Below are 17614 nucleotides of genomic sequence, written 5' to 3'. Positions count from 1 at the left end.
CCGGGTGCTCATCCCGCAGAGCTCACCTTTATTCAGCCACAGGTGTCTGCAGGGACCGGTGGGCCCCATGCCAACGCCCAGGGTGCACCGAAATGTCCCGTATCCCCCGGAAGAACGGGCTGGCGGATCGTGGCCGTGGGACAATGCTCCCAGAGGAACCATCCCCACCCCGTAGCAGGCAGGGGCTAAAGGTATCCCAGTGCCCATTGCCGGATGAGCAGCTTGTCCCCGTCCCCGTCCCCAATGTGGGGGCAGCTGCCCCGCACCGCCCCAGTGCCCACAGCACCCTCACGTGCCCAGCTCCCTGCGGAGTTTGATGATTTCCAGGAGGAGCTTCTCCTTCTCCAGCAGGATCTTCTCCTTCTGCAGCTGCAGGGTCTCCTTCTGCAGCTCCAGGATCTCCGTGTGCAGCCGGCTCTGCTTCTCCGACACCTCCCGGGCTGTGTGGCTGCAGCCCTGCGGCCCCAGCAGGGGCTCGGCCGGTGCCGTCGAGCTGCCTGCACAGAGCAAAGGAAGGAGTTAGAGCAGGAGAGGGATGCAGAGCCACAGCAATCGCCGCCTCCTGTGCTTTCTCTCCCTCCTGCAGTGCCCTTTCCATCGCTGAGGTGAGCTGGGCTGTCTGCAGTGGGGATGGAGACACAGCCGTGGGCTGGGGACAGGTCAGGGGTGCTGTATGCAGCCACCGTGGGCCTCCAAAAGCTCAAACCTGCAGGATTCAGCCTGTCCCGGGCTACCTCTGCATGCTGCAGTGACGGGTCCGGGGGGGAGCAGGGCAGGATGTGACCCCTGTGTCTGCACAGACGTGGCACTGGCAGGGGGAGAGACTGGGCCCCTCTCTTGGGAAAAGGCAGATTTTGGACAGATTGGCCATGGCAGAGGAGGAGACCCCAACAAACAGCTGCAGCATTACTCACCAGCACAGCCACCTGAGCTGGCAGCCAGCCTGGCTGCAGAACAGCCCTGCAGTTCAGGTGAGTTTGGGGAGCTCACCCTGATGGTGCTGGGGCCGAGCATCGCAGCGGCTTCAGAAACGGGGCCGGGAGCCTCAGCATGGGGCTGGCTGACCCCGTGTAGGACCGGGTGGGCACGGGGGAAGAGGCAGAAGGTTAGGCAGAAAGATGGGCACCTCACCGTTCTCCTGGGAGGGCGGGGGGCCGGGGCTGTCCCCGCTCTGCACTGCTGGGCTCGCCGTCACGCCGAGGCACGGCCACGCCAGCGCCGGGCTCAGTGGGCACTTGATCCGGGGGGGGTCGGGGGAGCTGGACGGCAGCACCGGCGCCGTGCCCTGCGGCGAGGCAGGACCGGGGGCTGCCATGCCGGGGGGCAGCAGTCTCTTCTCCACGCCGGGCTGCGGGCTCGCCGGCAGCAAGCTCTCCTTGGAGTCTGGCTCTGCGCCGGGGGCGCCGAGGAAGCCATCGGGAGCGGGGCCGGGGGTGCCCACGGCGCCGAGCATCCTGCGGGCTGGGGCAGCGGCACCGCTCTGGCCGTGCAGCAGCAAGTCCGGGGCGACCTCCAGCATCCCCCCGGCCACGCAGAGGGGCGCGGGCGGCCCCGGCGGGACCCCGGCCGCCGTCACCCTGAAGGACGACCCCGAGAGCAGCGGGTCCGGCAGCTGCGGGCTGGGCTTGTTGAAGAGGGCAAAGATGTTGTGGAAGAGCTTCTCCTGGGGCCGCTGGCGGAGCAGCGGGTGCTTCTCCATGGCCAGCTCCTTGCGGGCGTCGATGACCATGTTGTGCCACTTCTTGCGGATCTCGTCGGGCGTGCGCTGCACCAGGGGGCTCAGCGAGTTGACGGCGGCCGCGATCTCCTCCCAGGCCCGCTGCCGGTCCAGCGTGTTCTTGTAGCGGCCGCTCTTGGGGATCAGGATGTCCTTGCGCAGGCTGAACTCCTCCAGGATGAGGAATTTCTCCTCCTCGGAGAACTTGATGCGCTTGGGCTTGGCCGCGCTCATGCTGCCCCCGCGGCGGCCGAGAAGGGGGCGGCTCGGGGGGCTGCGGGGGGCTCGGGGGGGCCGCGCTGACCCCGACTCCGGCCCCCCCGCTGCCGGCAGCCGCCGGGGGGCACCCAGCGGGGCCGCCCAGTCACCCGGCCGGAGCCGCGGCCGTGGCCGTGCCCGGGGCCGCCCCCGGCCGCCCCCGCCGCTCACCTTCCTCCGGGGCCGCGCCGAGCGCCGCGGGAAGCGGATGTGGCCGCATCCTGTTCCGCGCCGGGGCGGGGCCGGTACCGGGGCGGAGCGGCGGCAGCGGGAGCCCCGCAGAGCCCGGGGCCGCCCCCGCTGCGCGCTGCCCCCGGGGGTCGCGGGGCTGGGCACCGGCACCGGCACCGGCACCTCCGCTCCGTCCTCGGGCCGCACCCGCGGCTCCCCGCCGCTCTTCCCCCGGTGGCTGCTGCCCTCCGGTGGCCCCCAGCCCCATCCCGGATCCCGCCTTGGTCTCCCCCGAATAGGGCCACGGAAAGGCTTTGACACCGGGGTGGTTTCGGGCTTCTTTATTTGGGATAAAAGGCACCCAAAAAAAGAGCTAAAAGCCTGGTTGACAACAGGCGGTGGATGTCCCAGCAGGGGACCGGGGTGTGTGTCCTGTCCTCCCTGCCGGACCCGGGGGCAGGGAATGCTGCAGGGCGCAGGCACGGCGAGGTGATGCTGTGCTGGTGCCACCGGGATGCAGAGCTACCACCATCCCGTGTGAACCAAAGAGCAAAGACCTGCTCGCTCCCACCACGGGCACGTGCTGCTGCATCCGAAGTGAGCACATCCCGCATGGCAAGTGGGGTTCCCCGAGTTCCACCACCAAACCTGCTGCCTGGCTGCAGCGAGCACCCAAAAAACACAGGGACACAGCAGTGACAGCCAGAAGCTCAGTGTGATGCCACTCCGTGTCTGGAGCCATCAGTTGTTCCCGGGCGGCGACCCCAGCTCCCTCGGTACGTCGCCCTGGCTGGGTGCGGGGGCCAGCCCGTGCTGTGCCAGCAGCCCCTGCACCAGCACCAGCTCCTGCTCCAGCTCCTGGGCGCCGCAGCCCAGCCCCAGCATGGCCCCGTGGCTCTCGCCCAGCACTCGCAGCGCGTGGGCCACCAGCCTGGCCCTCACCAGCAGCGCGACCAGGGCCGCCCGCAGCTTGGCACAGCCCAGAGCCTTCATCCACCAGCGTGCGACGGCCTCTGCGGAGGGAACAGGTAAAGGCATGGTGAGCACAGCCAGGCTCCACCAGGCAGGGTGGCACTGGGGCTGAGGACACCGGGTTTCCTATCCCGAGGACATCTCAACACTCCCCAGCCCTGCTGTACCTTGGCTCCAGAGGTGCTTGCAGTACTGCAGGCCCCGCAGGACTCCAGGGCCTGCGGCCTCCAGCCAGTGCAGTGTTGAGGCGCGGAGCAGACTGGCATCAGGCACCTTCTCCAGGAGCTGCAGCAGGAAGGGGAGCAGCTGCTGTGCCAGGACGGCCGGCTCCGCAAAAACATTGGGTTCATCCTCCTTGTACAGGCTGGGGGCTCTGGGAGGGAAGCCGAGACACAAGGGAAGCCTTGGGGGCTACCTAATGCTCCCCAACGCTCAGGCACCCACGCTGCCTCTCCCTGACCCTTGGGGTGGCTCTGCCCACCACCCTTTTGGCCTTTCATCTGTGCACTCACTTGTTGGCCTCCAGCTCCTCCACGATGCCCCTGAGGTCGAGGACGGGCAGGTGCTGCAGCAGAGAGCTGAAGGTCTCTGGGTGATGCCCAAACTCCCGCGGGAGGAGCTGCAGGAGGCCCAACAGCCCCACGTTGCCCTGCACGAAGACGCAGCCATCTCCACCCGGCTCCCCTGCACTGTGCTGCACGAGGCTGGCAAAAGCTGAGGCCTCATGCCGGACTTCTTGCTCCTCATCTTGCAGGAGGTGAATGCCCACGTTTATCACCCTGGGGAGGGAGGGAAATAAATGTCCCTGCACAACCAGCCCATGCTGCGGGGAAGGCACAGCACCTGCAGGCAGTGGCATTCCCGTGAGCCTGGCCATCCAGCACAGCTCAGGACCTACCGCAGCGCCACAGGGACGAGCCAGGGGTGGGCAGCCCCCAGGGACCGCTGCAGCACTTCCATGCCTGCCGTCTGCAGGGAGCGCGCGGCCGCCAGCCGCAGCACCTCGGCTGACACCGACTGGCTGCACGCCTCCAGCGCCGTGCACCACCGCCACACCAGAGGGCTGTCCTCGTCCCCAAACCTGTCAGAGGGCAGGGGAGTGAGGTCAAGCACACTTCCCAGCCCCATCGGGGGCACCAAAGGCTGCCGACTGCCTCGAGATTGCAGGATCCAGGCACAAAGCAGTCGTGAGCCATGGCTCTGTTTCCACCAAGGGCTAAGAAAAATGTCCTTGAAGATTCAGCCCTGGTTGTGGCACAGACCTACCCGAGGGTGAGCAGCAGGCTGGCGGCACACAGAGCCTGGAAGAGGAGGTCTGGTCCAGGATGCTCCGTCTCCATCATGAGGAGCAGCATTTCCACGCATGCTGAGGAGGAGCCCTGGAGCTTAGGGGAAGCTTCCGGGGACCAAGACGAGAGGTTTCTGCAAAGATGCATCAAAGCCTCAAGGTACAATTTCAGGAACTCTTTGTTCCTTCTGTCTCGCAGCACAGACTGTAAGTTCTCCTAGTCAACAACGGGAAAGAAGGTACACGGTTAGTGCCCCTGGGAGCACGGGACCATGCAGCCATCTGCAAATCCATCAGAAAGGCTGCACGTCAGCCTGAGCAACATGCTCTGGACCTGTGCCTCCTCCCAGAGATGGCACCGGGGGACAGGAGCACCGGGGACCACCCAGTGAGCACCCATCTGTGTGGTGCTGTGCATCAGTGCCCCACTTTGCGACTTTTGAGCCTCATCTTACCAGCAGCGTCAGCTGGAGAGCCTTCTCCAGCTCCTTGCACTCTTCTCCCTCCCCTTCAATCACCCAGCTGAGGATGGCAAGCTGGACATCGGGATTTGGCTGCCGGAGAAGTGAGCAAACAGCGCCGATCCTCTCACTGTTGGCCAGCCGGGCGGCCTCGCTGCATGCAAAGCGGGCCATGGTTTGGTGGAGGACAGCTGAGCCCACCTGCAGGGAAACCAGGATCCACTTCCAGCGCTCAGCCTCGAGTGGGGTGCATATTTGTGGGCATGGAGAGAGCAGGATGGGTCCCCACTCCCATGCCCCAGCTTCACAGAAGGGCACAGCTGTGACGTCCCCGGCAGGGAGCAGTACCTGCAGCTCAGCACACTGCGGCTCCTTCCCCAGCGTGAGGCTGCCCAGCTCAGTGCTGATGGCTTCTCGGATGCTCTGTGCAAAGCCAGGGCTGAGGGAGGTGGGCAGGAGGGCGAGGACCTGCAGGAAGGCAGCGCGGACGAGCGGGCAGCGCTGGGCGGGGGTGAGCAGCCAGCCCCGGGCCTCCAGCTGCAGAGCCACAGGGCGCAGCACCTCGGCTGGCAGCCTGCGGGGGGGACAAGCATGCCTCAACGCAGCGTCCAGCCAAAAAGGTGCTGGAGCTGTAGGGATGGTGCAGAGCCACTCACCCATCGGATCCTGGGGCGGGGGCCAGCAGCGCCTGCATCTGCAGCAGGTGCCCGTGCAGGGCGTTGTGTGAGCGGACCCCTCCGGGCGCGGGGAGCTGCCGGGCCAGCCGCAGGAGGAGCGCCGGGCGCCGGGGCGGTGGGACAACGGGCACCAGTGCCTTGGCAGCCATGGCTCGCACGGCGTAGATGGGGCTCGCCGCCAGCCCCAGCAGCGGCTCCAGGAAGCGAGCAGAGGGGCTGTGAAGCAAAAAGGGCACAGCGTGGCGATGCACCCTCATGGCGAGCCCTCGCTCTGGGGCAGAGCATCCCCACTGCCACCCCGTCCGCTCCGTCCTACCTGTCAGGGCCATCGGGGCCAGGCTGCAGCTGGGCCAGGAGTGTGAGGACGGCGTGGAGTGCGGGGCGCAGGCAGGGCCCCCCCGTTGTGGCCGCCCCCAGCTCGGCCAGCAGCACGGCGCCCAGCTGCGGGTGCTGCCCGAGGAAGGCGGGGAGGCTCAGCCCCTCCGCGGGGCAGCCCTCGGTGCGGCTCCGCTTCTGGCCCAGCAGCCGGCTGGTGAGAGCACCTGCGGGGATGGGGCAGAAAGCAGAGTCAGGCCCCATCCCCCTGCCTGCCCTCAGCACTGGACCCCTGGGGGCTGATTAAACATCCCTCAAGGGCTGTGCCAAGATGCAGCACTGGGACTTGCTGGATACCAGCATGTCCCCACTGTGCTGTGGGGTGCAAATCCGGCCCCTGTTCCCCCAGCACTGCCCTTTTAGCTAGCAGGGACAGAGGGCGCACAGTACAGGCTCAGGTACTCACTGAAGAGCTGGATGGCTGCGTTCCTCATGGCCCAGCAAGGTGAACCCAGGCCCTGCAGTGCCAGGGCCACCATCGGCGTGGCATGCCGCAGCAGCGCACTACCCAGCCCTGCTCCACGGACCAGCGTCTGCAGCACGTGCAGGGCACACACCTGTGGAGAGCATGCAGAGCTCAGCTGTGCTGTGCCGGGCACCAGGATGCAAACCAAAGATGCTCAGAAGAGAGCAGGGAGCCAAGAGGCCATCAGCTCCTGGGCTCCCGGGATGAGCAGCACAGCCAAGGCTGTGGCGTTGGCTCACCCTGAGGTCTCTGTGCTAACACAGCCTTGTGTGGGGTACCCAACACAGATCCTTTTGGGGAGCCTCCTGCAGATCACCCTGTCCCCAAGCCAGCTGTAACAGTGAGGTTTGGTGCCTGCTGCCCTTACCTGCGGGAGGTCGAGGGTCTGGTCCCAGTCCTGTGGCAGGGCCATGGAGGCCAAGGCCAGCAGGGTCTGGATGCAGCGGGTCAGGAGCGGCCGGGCCTGGGCTGGGTTTTCCCCACTGACGATGCACAGGAAGAGCATGGGGAAGCCGGCAGCACGGCGCGTTATCGAGCTGCTCCGGGGTCCGCTCAGTGCTTCTAACCCCTGAGAAACAAAATGCATCCAGACCCCGCTGGAAACCTGCAAGCTGGAGCCTGCAGTTGCCCTGCAGGGGAGAGGACCAGCAGCCAACACCAGGACTGCAGGGACACAGACACAGCCCTGGGGACGAGGGAACATGGGGAAGAACAAGCACAGCACCTGGTCCAGCATGGTCTGTGGGATCGCCTGCAGCTCCGTGTCGGGGTGGTTCAGCAGAGCAGCACAAAACTTGGTGAAGCCCATGCTGCAGCCCTCCACTGCTCCCTAGGGCAGAGCGGTGTCAGGGCTCCCTGTGCTCCCACCCTCCCACAGCCCCACTGAAACCTCTGCTTGGGGCTGATGGATGGGTCTGGAGGGGCAGGAGAGGGGCCGAGACCCCCCCCAGGCGGGACACGCTCTTACCCAGTGCCGGCACCTCAGCAGGATCTCCTGGAAGACCCTCGCGGCCGTCTGTAAGCTGGCAAGTGTTAGGAGGGGCCCCGCTCCTGCAGGCAGCACCGGCAACAGCAGCAGCTCAGCCAGGCCTCCCAGCAGCAGCCCAATTTCCTGGGAAAGAGGTGAGAGGTTAGAGGAAAGGCAGTGGTGCTGCCCCGCACGGCTGTCCTGCCCCACATTCACTGTGGCAGGGGTGCCTGGCAAGCGCTGCTGTCGCGCCAGGGCTCACGGTGCTGTCAGCTCAGCCCACAACTGCTGAGCTGACTTTGAGCACGCAGCCTCTGCAGCACGGCGTTTCCTCAGCCTGCTGCAAGCCCTGCGTGGCAGAGATGTCCTTTTTGCAGCCAGCCAACAGGCAGGCTCTGGGGGAGAGGCTGTGATGGGCGGCTGTCGGAAAGGAGCTGTGATGGGCAGCTGTCAGAGCAGCCCGGCTGCGAGCAGGGGCAGCCCAGCTCCCGCACAGCTGGGGTCCATCAGCACTGGGAAAGCAGCTGGGTTACAAAAGGGCAGGAGGGGAGGAGGGTCCTTTTGGAGTGGGGGGGCTACAACGGCCCCCAGGTAAGGACAGTGCTTGCCCTGCCTGCCCCCAGGGAGGGGACAAACCAAGCTGCTGGGTCGGGCTGTGCAGCGGGTGCTGCCACGCGGAGGTGCTCCTACCTTCACCGACACCCAGCAGCAGGTCAGGATCAGGCTGTGCTCCTCTGACAGCAGGACTGAGTCCTCCTCCTCCTGCTGCCCCTTCCCCAGCGTGATGAGGGAGCCGATCGCATTCCCCATGTCCGCAAACGATGGGGCGGCTGCTGCGAAGAGGAGAAGCAGCGAGCAGGGTGAGGAAGGGGCAGCGAGTCCAAAGCAAGGGTGTCCCCTGCAGTGTGGAGGGCTGCTGGGGCCAGAGCTTTCGTGGGAGCTTCTGGAGCTTGCGGCTGGACCAAGGCTGCTGTGATGAAGGAGTGGGTGGCTCCCAGGGCTGCTTCCCCTGGGACCTGCTTACCTTGCTCGTCAGCACCAGGGCTCTGCAGAGCACCCAGGAGGAAGGAGGTGATGTCCCTCACGGTGGTCACAAGGCTGGTGAGGAACTCCTGCCAGCTCTGCGCCGACTCTGCCGCCCGCATGGAGGCAGCCACCTCCGGCACCTGCAGCAGGCACCTCCGCAGGGCTGCGATCACACCTGCACAAATGCCCAACCCATGTTACAGCACTGCTCAGCACCATCCCAGCCCCCCTGCTGAAATATCTTCCCAAAATTGGATGCGTGGATGGAGGGCACACACCGAGCTGCGGCCTCTCTCCTCCAGCACCCCGGGCACGCACCGTGCATTGGTGCCACGGCTGCTGCCCGCAGCAGGTCCTGCTGAGCCGTGGAGTGCTGGGCCTGCAGCATCCGCAGGAGGTGCTGGGCAAAGCACAGGCCGTGGTTTGGTGGTGTCTGGGCTGCTTCAGTCTCCAGGGCCAGGATCTTCATGGTGCTGCCATCTGACCTGCAGGAAGAGGCAGATGCTGATGGTGCTGTGAGTACAAGAGTTTTCTGCCCAACTTGTGCTGTGCAGACCCCATCCCTCCTCAGCTCCACCACTGCAAGGCTATCTCAAACCCAAGCCACTGCTGGCTGTGGTCAGCCCAGAGGAGACCCTGGCACTGCCAGGGGGCTGCCATGCCATTGCCCACCCCGAGCTCATACTTCTGTAGGATCGTCTTCATCAGCACGGCTCCGGCCTCAGCCTCCTGCACACGGGGGCTGCTGAGGGTGTCCTGGGCCAGCTGGAGCAGTGCCGGGGCGAGAGAGGAGGGGAACGCCGCAGGGAAGTAGCGGACGAGCAGCTCCGAGGCCAGGTCTCTGATCTGCCGAGGCAGAAGAGGCAGGGAGTGGGGACATGGGTGGCAGGAGCAGGGCAGGAGAGGGGGCTGCTGACACCCACTTCGTTGGTGCTGTCCTGCAAACAGCTCAGCAGCGCCAGCAATTTGGGCCGAGAGAAGAAGTCCCAGCAGCCGCTCTGCCTGGCGTGGCTCAGCAGCGCAGCCATGGTCCCTGCGGGGACAGCGGGTGGTGGGATGGGATGGGGATGGCTTGGAGTGCCCCGATATCTGCAGGGATGCTCTGAACAGGCTGCCCCTACTCACGCGGGGGCTGGCCCTTCTTCCTCTCGGGGCTCCAGGTGTCTGTGCAGGTCTCCAGAATGGCAGCCAGGAGGAGCAGAGCCGTCTTCTTCCTCTGGTAGTTGGCCCCAGGGGTCAGTGAGGAGATGCTGAGCTGCAGCAGCCACTCCACAAAGCCTGCGGGGAGAGCATGCAGTGCTGTGGCAGCTGCCTGTGAAGCCCTGGGGGTCACTTAGAGGTGCTGCAGCAGCCTCCTCACCTACAGCCTGGTCCGGCTGCCCCGCTTCCTCGCCCCACTCCACAGGCGCCTTCCCTCGCAGCCGGGCCAGCGCGCTGTCCCGCAGCCGCACCAGCGCCTTCCTCACGGCCGCCTGCAGCAGCTGCCGGAAGGCAGAGGTGTCCCCGGTGAGGTTGAGGGGCAGGAACTCCCGCAGCAGCTGCTCCTCGGTGCCCGACAGGGCCTGCCCGCTGCTGGGGCTGCAGCACAGGAGGCCCAGCGCTGCCAGCCGCACGCCCTCCTCACGGGCCCTCAGGCAGGTGCGGAGCCGTGCCAGCGCCTTGCCCTGCAGGGGCAGGGTCCTCGCGATGCTTTTCTGCGCCCGCAGCAGCGACACCCAGGCCCGGAGCGCGGCCGCATCCTGGCCATCAAATTGGGCAGCCAGCAGTGCATGGGTGGCTGGGAGCTGCCGCAGTGTCCAGACAAGGAGGTGGTTGGCAGCGTTGCTCTGCAGGATGGGCAGGGGCGAGCGCAGTGCCTGGCACAGCAGGGGCAGCCAGCGCTGTGCCCACCGCTCAGCCAGGGCCTCCTCTGTGCCCACTGGTCCCTCGGAGCGCTGCTGCCGCACCAGCACCCTGTAGAGCTCGGTGGCCACAGGGCACAGGTGGTTGGTGGCCAAGCAGCTCAGGAGGTGCTGTGGTAGGTCCGGGTATGTGTCCAGCACCTGGGGGAAAGGCCGGTGATGACTGTGCTGAGGGATGTCCCGTCTGCCACCTCCACACCCTGCCCTGCCAGCCTAAAGGCTCCATACAGCAGGGACCTCCACCTTCCCTACCTGCTGGCTGCCCATGTAGGGGACGATGGCACACAGGGGCACGTATCTGGCCTTGATCTGCCACGGCATTGAGACCGCCCTCTGCAGCATCCCTTGGTAGAGGGGTCTCTCCTGGTTCTTGAAGTGTTGGCACTCAAGGTCATAGATCTCCAGGAGCAGTCGAAAGGAGCTCTGAATGAACTCAGACACCCCTTCCACCTGGGAGGAAGGACAGCAACCAAGAGAGGTCAGTGTGATTCCCCCCTTCTTTCTGCTTTAGAAGACTCTGCTTTCCTGTGGCCACGGACTTTCAGTACTAGCTGGCAACCATGGGTTAAGCAGGTGGGCATCGCTTCGTCCAGGTGGGGACAGCAGGAGATGAGCCAGCAAATGTGGCCCAGGCTCTTTGGTCAGCTGGGGTTGCCCTGCTGCATGGGGAGGGCGATGCCCAGGGACAGAGCCCTGCTGCAGTGGGGGTACCCCTGTCCCTGCCTGGACAGGGCAGGGCTGTGTATGTGCAGCAGGACAAGCTGAGCTAGTCGAGGAAAGGGCTGTTTCTGGTCATGGTGCTGCTGGGGGTGCACGCTCCAGCCTTACCGGGGTCTCGGCGTTGTCCCACAGGAGCTGGGTGAGCTGCTGGAGCAGCTCGGTGTCCTCTGCCAGGATGCGGCCCCCCCGCAGGCGCCAGAGCTCAGGCAGGTTCTCCTGCAGGCGCCGCAGCCACAGCGCCAGGACTGAAAGCAGAAAAGCAGACACACTGATGCAGCTGCCATGTGTGCCAGAGCCCACCCAGGCTGGGGAGCCAGGCACAAGGGGAGCACTTCCCCACCAGCCCACGCAGATGTACAGCAGCCAGGGAGGTTCGTATTTGGTGGGCTGGAGCAGGTGTTAACAGCCTTAGCAGCAGTCTTCTGCCATGGCAGGGTCACCGTCCTTTACCTTGGAAGCAGTAGTAGTGGCAGTCCTTCTGCTCCTTGTTCAGGGCATGCACAGCGGGGAAGAGCACGTCCACCAGCAGGCACGCCTGCAGAACACAGCCCATCAGCGAGTGGGTAGGTGCAGGCTTTTGGGCTAAGAAAACTCCGTCACAGGACAGAAGACTGCGGCACTGCTCTGCTGTTCCAACAGCTCAGTGTGAGCTTTCTGTGCTGGTTTGGGAGATCAGCCCCAGGTTCAGGCTGTGTGAGGTGGTGCGGGCTGGCTACATCGGGAGGGGGTTTACCCCAAACACCCACTGGTGGCTGCCAAAGCAGAGCCAGGCGAGGCGCTCTGAACCCCGGGGTGCTGGGTGCGAGCTCTCCTACCTGTTGTGTGAGGCTTTCCAGCTGGCAGCTGAGGATGTCCCCCTTGCAGCAAGTCAGCAGGCCTCTGCTCAGCACCAGCCTCTCCAGCCTGGCTGGATCCAAGATGCTGGGGTTTTCTACCACCAACTCCCCAAACCTCAGCTCCCCCGCACCTGCTTGGAAATGGCTGTGTTAACTGGGAGAAAGACCCAAACCCAATTATTTATCCACGACCAAACTGCCCTGGCTGGCCTGCCTCATCCCAGAGTGACCGTGGCATATGGGGCTCCTGCACCACAGGAGGGGGACACAGCAGCAGTCTGGCTTTGACTGCCAGTGAGTGGCATTGTCCCCTCCATCCCCTCTTGCCCAGCACGCCTGTCCCTGCTGCCCCCCTGGTGAGGTGGTTCCCAGCTCAGGGATGAGCACACACCTTGGTCAGTTAGCTGGAAGAGGGCCAGTGCAGCGCTAGCCCCGCTCTGGGGCTGCAGGGCTGTGTTCACCAGCATGCTCAGCGCAGTGCCCGCCAGCAGCTGCGTGTCCTTGTTCGGTGCCTGGGCTCGTGAGGGGAGGCAAAGGCACAGATCAAAACACCACATGAAAAAAAAACCAACAAGCACAACCCCTGCCTCCATGCCCATGTAACACACGTGGCCAACTACAGAGCATCCCCAGACACTGTAGTGTCTCCTCAGGGGCAGGTACAGGGAAATAACCATAGGGGTACAGCACCGTCCCCCAGTGCCACCAGGCTCACACACACCTTCCCTGCCACCACCTCCAGCAGCAGCCCCAGGATGCTCTGCAGGGTTTCACTCTTTGTCGCTGCATTCCACGCCAGAGGGGCTACATCCTTCGGCAGCGCCTGGAAGAGCTGGAGGCAGGCCTGGAGGACCAGAAGGGAGTGGATCTGCAGGGATGGCCTCAAGCATCCCTTGTCTCCGAAGAACGCGCAAGCCCTGACTTCCCTGACCACTCCTTCTCCCCCCAACATGGCTCTTACCTTGACAGCCAGGTAGCCCCAGGTGCTGCTCGGTGCTGGCTGGCTCTGCAGCACCCAGCACAAGGTGGTGGCCAGGCGCTGCAGCAGCGGGGCCAGGTTCTGCCGCCAGTGGTCCCGGCCCAGACTGCTCTCCTCGATGAACATGCACACTGCGGGTGAGGGGACAGCATCAGTCCCTGTCCCTCCTGGCACTGTGGCACAGGGGCTGGAAGAAGCCCCTGGGGACAAGGAGCAGAGACTGACCTGCCTGGAGGTCCTCAGGAGACAGCACCTGTGGGGACAGAAGGACAGGCACCCTTCACACCCAGCACAATGGCAGCAGCTGCGGTACACCATGTGGGTGTTTCGGGGAGAAGCCTCCAAGCAAAGCTCCCCCACAGCTTCCAGTCCCTCCCCTGCAGGAGACCAGCCAGCAGCAGGCTCTGGAGCTGAACCCCGAGTCAGCATGGCTGGATGTGCTGCAGAGTACGGCTGATTCCTGGCTGCGGGCACTCCCTGCCCAGCTGCCTCACACCCCAAATGCTCCTGTAGCTGATCCCCATGTGTGATGCCCCCAAATCTGGGGTGTCACAGCACCAGCGCCACCCCACGTGCCGGGTGCTCTCACCTCTCCGTGTGGCGCCAGGCCGGCCAGCAGCGCGCCCACCTCCCGGGACAGCAGGGCCTCCTGGCCCACCGCCAGCTGGGTCACGATCTGCAGAGAGACCCCTGAGTCAGCCACCCACACGGACCCCTGAGAAATTCGAGCTTTGACGTGCTTTTAGGGCAGCTTTGGCTGCTCTGGATCTGCAGCCCGGCGCTTCTCTGCCCAGCGCTGCGTTACAGACCTGCTCCAGTTTGTGGAAGGCGCTGGAGCTGCCGCTCGCCTCCAGCTGGAAAGCCAGCACGCAGCGCAGCAGCGGCCGTGCCTCCGCCTCGCCCAGCACCCGCAGCTCCTCGCTCAGCGCCCGCGCCAGCAGCAGGGCCTCCTCCAGGTGCTTGTCCCGGCATCTCTTGGCGGTGCTCCTGCGACGGTACGGGGACAAGTTGGGGCGCCCCGGGCTGGCTCCGCTTGGGCTGGGGTGCAACAGGGGGGAGCGTGGGGGGCACCCCAGCTTGCTGGGGGTTACGGCTGCTCCATGGGGGGTGTGGTGGGGGTACCTTGATGTGATGGGGGGTTGGGGTGGGGATGCCCTGATGCTATGGGAGGTTGGGGTGGGGGTACCCTGTCTCCTTGTGGGGTGGGGGTTTGGTGGGGGTGGCCTTGATTTGGAGCGGCGCACTCCGCATTGCACGGCCCAACCCCGCTGCCCGAACCGGCCCCGCAGCCCCCCGGTTCCCCGTGTCCCCCCGTGTCCCCCCGAAGCCCCTTACCCGGCGAAGAGCCGGAGGCTGCGCAGGCAGCAGAGCGCGGCCCGGCCCGGCCCGCCGTGCCCCAGCGCCCCGTAGAAGGCGGCGCAGGCCCGCGCCTCCCGCTCGGCCCCCATGGCGCGGCCCCGGCACCGAGCAGGCCCCGCTCGGCCGCGCCGCAGCCCCCTCTAGCGCCCGCCTGGGGGCCCGCGGCTTCCCCGGGCTGGGGTGGGAGCTTTGGGGTTGGGAGCTTTGGGGTTGGGAGGTTCGGGGTGGCACAAGTCGGGCGCTTCGGTGTCGTGTTTGTCCCGTGCTTCTCCTCTGCTGGGTTTGTTTTTTTTGTTGGGTGTCGCCTTCTTGTTTGTTACCTTTTGGTTGTTTGTGGCTTGGCTTGCCCTTTGGGTTTTGTTTTGTTTTGTTTTGTTTGTTATTTTGTTATTTTTCCCCAGGTCCGCAAGGAGCTAGCCCTGTGGTTGCCCCGTGGGTGAGCGCTGAGTGGGGCCGGTGCTGTGGCTGCTCCCAGACCCCTGCTGCCAGTCCTGGGCTTTCCTGGAGCGATTCCTGCTGAAATCCGCCTTCTCGCTTGCTCTGTCCCTTAGCCACAGCCACGCCTTCATCATGCAAAAAGCGGTGTGTTTGCTTTAAAAATAGAGGTGAGACAGAAGGGTAAGCGTGATCTCACTTCACCTGCCTGCAAGTTTTCGGCCTTAAAACAACAACATCTGGAGCCGTTTTCATAGTCGGTGGAGGAGCAAGCCCTGGAAGGACTGGAGAGGAGCTGGGCAAGGCTGAGGTGCTGCCAGAGGAGGCACTGAGGTGTCCCGCACATCAAGCCCAATGCCTCTGCTTGGCACAGCCACCTCTCCCATCGCACCACACTGCACCAGACCGACAGAGGATATCATGTCAGTGGAAGCAGGTTCTCAGAGTATAAGCAGGTCGTTTAACATCATCCGTAGATTTTGCCTCCTGCCTGCTCACCACGGTTCCCAAATCACCGGTAGATATGTATGCCAGATCTAACCTGGTCCCCACGCCACCCTCTTGTCACCAGCGAAGGAAGTTTCCTTCACAAGGAATGGGGTGAGCTCATCTGCTTGCTTCCCCAGGATGCTCTTTGCTGGTTTTGACCCTGCAGGAGTGATTTTTCCTGCTCTGCTTTCTGCAGAGGCACTAAGGAGAGTGATGGCTGTGTTGGCCACCCAGGAGAGCATGGCTTGGAGGACGCCAAGATGTGGCTTCTAGGAAACCAACAGACCATAGTTTTCAGCAATGTTTGCCAGCTCTGCTCAGCTTTAGACATTAAGCTGGAAGTCCAAAGCCAGCCACAGGGCCAGGTTTGCCCTCACTGCTGCTATTACAAACCAGTGAAACATCCCTGGATTTCACCCCAGTAAATCAGGGCGGCACAGGAGGATGCTTGCGCCCGCAGACCACCTCCTTCGTCACTCCATCACTGCAGTGAAGAAGTGGGGAATGCGTTGCCCAAGCAGAGCCCCCATGCCCATGATGCCTGCACCCAGGCAAGGGAAGGGGCTCCCATGTTTCAGGGTCCCTGAGGCTCTGGTTCCATTTCCCGTTGTGCTGCCTGCAGAAGGCAGGGGTCAGAGAGGAAGAGGAGAATTTTTCAGGTTTTGCCATAGGAAGGATTTTCAACCCCTGTAAATTCACTTTTGACAAGCAAACGGCTAAAGCAGATTAACCTTTTTGCTAATCCTCTATAATGGCTTTGGAATCTCCTTAACCAATAAGAAAATGATAAGAGCCTGTTTCTTTTCTTTTTATCTATAACTATATTGTCCTCCCTTGTCTGCATTTTTTTTCTTTCTTGTTTTATTTTCCTTCCCTTTTCTAATACGAAATAGCCCAGCGATCCTATCTCTCAGAGGCTCAGTAAACAGAACATCAGTAATCCCTTTCCTTTATTCCTCTCCGGTAACAGGGTGCAGAGAAGTGTCTGCCGATTGGGATTTGATTACCAGCAGCTATCAAAAGTCTCTTTGTAAGATCTGGGTCCTGAATCCCATAATTCTTTGATAAAAGAAGTATTACCAGTCCATTTTCTGAAGTGAAAGGTACGGGAGAAATGAAAGAAAGCAATCAGTGGAGATACTAATAGGCTAAGTGCATGTGTGGTGGGAAGGCAGGGCCAGGCCGAGGAGGCCAGGGAAAGACGTCCTTTGTGCAGGGTGGGGAATGAGAATTAATCTGCTTCGGCCGTATGATTATCACAGCTGAGAGCGGGACGGGTCGCATCCTGCACCTGCCCAGGCCACGCTTGCCTGCCCTGCAGTGGCATGGTGTGGGGAGCAGGACCCGTCCTCATGCCATCCCCTGTGCCAGCTGAAGGAGAAGCAAAATAGGGGGATGGAAGAAAAAATACTGTTTTAAGCGAGATTTTTAAAGAGATTTGAGGGTAGAAAAGCAATTTGGCATCCCTTCTTGGCGGTGGAAGACAAAAAAAAGAGAAAAGAAGGGGGCCAGAGATGGGGACCACCCAAGGACAGGCTCCCATTTCCATGAGGTGCCACATGGACATTTGATGTGCAGGAGTTTCACAGCTCTCACTCATATGTCTCCTCATTGTACCATGAGTGTGACTGGTGCCTTACCTCCCCTACCAAGAAATACTGAGCAGGAGTGCTCCCCTGGTGAGTTCCCAAAGCCTCGCTAGCTCTTGGCTTAAGCAGCACTGAGGGCAAGAAAACTCAGGTTTAAACTTTCCAAAGCAACCTGAGCTCAACCACAGGTTCCCTGTTTTAGCTCCAGCTACTTATTTTAGTCATGAGCCCAAGCACTTTGTCATCACCACCAGTTTAATTAGAGGTGCTGTTCCACCTCTACAGGTGCTGTTCCACCTCCATAGAGAATATGCTGTTCGTGGTTACAAAGCCCCTTCTTTCCCCCGTGATCTACGCTGTGGCAGCTCTGACAAAAATGCTGTGCCTGAGACTGAGCCCTTGTAAGAAACAGGACATTTCTAATGCTGAAGTGTCTCAGACTAGGCTAATGCCCACCAGTCCTGGCTGGTTTTTCTTACAAGGCCCAGCACGAGAACCTCATCTGTGATGAGTCCCAGACCACTCTTGGATATCACCTCCCCAGAGGTCCCGTTTCTGGCAGAAGTTGATAACTGAACCAACAAAGTTTGCAGAAGCCTGGTTGCCCCACTACAGTCATAAAACCAGTGGTTAAATTCTGGGCCACCAGGTTTTAGAAGTATTTAGCTGTGTCTGGCCTGACCCTCAGGAAGGTTTTCAGTAAGAGGGATGCCCCAGATGACATTTCGCACATCCTGCTTGGCCAGTCTGTTTCTGTAAGCACTTGACCTTGGCCAGCCTGGCTCTGGCTGTTTTGGGCTTGCCCTTGGTATCCTGCAATGTCAGCTGTGGTATCATGGCCACATTTCCCCAAAAGCTGTGGCAGGGCCACCTACGTGCGTGAAGAGACAGTGCCCTTCCCTTCCATCACCTCCAAATGCCGAGCGGG

At 62.9% G+C, this 17614-nt stretch overlaps 2 protein-coding genes and 1 long non-coding RNA gene across 5 annotated transcripts; 1 reads left to right on the top strand and 2 right to left on the bottom strand.

Annotated features, from left to right (window-relative positions):
* Positions 1 to 8: 8 nt before the first annotated feature.
* LOC121079594 (vegetative cell wall protein gp1-like) lies at positions 9 to 2098 on the bottom strand. Its single transcript, XM_040577094.1, has 2 exons — positions 1132 to 2098; positions 9 to 497 (listed from the first exon to the last, which is right to left on the bottom strand). The coding sequence occupies exons 1-2, from the start codon at positions 1949 to 1951 to the stop codon at positions 289 to 291; spliced, it is 1029 nt and encodes a 342-aa protein (XP_040433028.1). The 5' UTR covers positions 1952 to 2098; the 3' UTR covers positions 9 to 288.
* A 374-nt stretch (positions 2099 to 2472) lies between these two features.
* On the bottom strand, positions 2473 to 14308 carry LOC121079508 (thyroid adenoma-associated protein homolog). Of its 3 annotated transcripts, none has more exons than XM_040576890.1 (31): positions 14150 to 14307; positions 13624 to 13801; positions 13404 to 13490; positions 13040 to 13067; positions 12797 to 12945; positions 12557 to 12679; positions 12227 to 12347; positions 11815 to 11966; positions 11450 to 11573; positions 11108 to 11244; positions 10532 to 10729; positions 9739 to 10420; positions 9504 to 9656; positions 9302 to 9411; positions 9064 to 9224; positions 8697 to 8863; positions 8377 to 8553; positions 8043 to 8185; positions 7353 to 7496; positions 7110 to 7214; positions 6753 to 6953; positions 6326 to 6476; positions 5861 to 6086; positions 5524 to 5760; positions 5216 to 5441; positions 4862 to 5068; positions 4385 to 4623; positions 4017 to 4199; positions 3631 to 3897; positions 3286 to 3491; positions 2473 to 3159 (listed from the first exon to the last, which is right to left on the bottom strand). In XM_040576890.1, exons 1-31 carry the CDS (start codon positions 14260 to 14262, stop codon positions 2888 to 2890), a joined length of 5667 nt encoding a protein of 1888 aa, XP_040432824.1. In that variant the 5' UTR covers positions 14263 to 14307; the 3' UTR covers positions 2473 to 2887. The 3 variants fall into 3 exon arrangements, 2 of the variants coding, with proteins under 2 accessions (XP_040432824.1, XP_040432825.1); XM_040576891.1 differs by having other exon boundaries at positions 11450 to 11534; XR_005825048.1 differs by lacking the exons at positions 2473 to 3159; positions 3286 to 3491; positions 3631 to 3897 and having other exon boundaries at positions 4059 to 4199; positions 4385 to 4540; positions 14150 to 14308.
* Positions 14305 to 15894, top strand: LOC121079511. The gene is made up of 2 exons (XR_005825049.1): positions 14305 to 14353; positions 14575 to 15894. It is a non-coding gene; the product is annotated as an uncharacterized LOC121079511 (long non-coding RNA).
* Positions 15895 to 17614: the final 1720 nt, after the last annotated feature.

The sequence above is a fragment of the Cygnus olor genome, chromosome 17 (assembly GCF_009769625.2).
Source record: "Cygnus olor isolate bCygOlo1 chromosome 17, bCygOlo1.pri.v2, whole genome shotgun sequence".
Lineage (NCBI taxonomy): Eukaryota > Metazoa > Chordata > Aves > Anseriformes > Anatidae > Cygnus > Cygnus olor.
Note: the sequence above shows the minus strand (reverse complement) of the source record. Positions and strands in the feature narration are given on the sequence as shown.

What these genes read in the sequence shown, in the direction of transcription:
- LOC121079508 (XM_040576890.1), bottom strand. Translation starts at nt 14,262, where the DNA reads ATGGGGGCCGAGCGGGAGGCGCGGGCCTGCGCCGCCTTCTACGGGGCG. An exon ending in GGGACAACGCCGAGACCCCG is followed by an intron (nt 10,730 to 11,107) that starts GTAAGGCTGGAG and finishes CCTTCCTCCCAG; the next exon opens with GTGGAAGGGGTGTCTGAGTT. An exon ending in GAGGAGCTGGAGGCCAACAA is followed by an intron (nt 3,492 to 3,630) that starts GTGAGTGCACAG and finishes CTTCCCTCCCAG; the next exon opens with AGCCCCCAGCCTGTACAAGG.
- LOC121079594 (XM_040577094.1), bottom strand. Translation starts at nt 1,951, where the DNA reads ATGAGCGCGGCCAAGCCCAAGCGCATCAAGTTCTCCGAGGAGGAGAAA. An exon ending in CCCGCCCTCCCAGGAGAACG is followed by an intron (nt 498 to 1,131) that starts GTGAGGTGCCCA and finishes TGCTCTGTGCAG; the next exon opens with GCAGCTCGACGGCACCGGCC.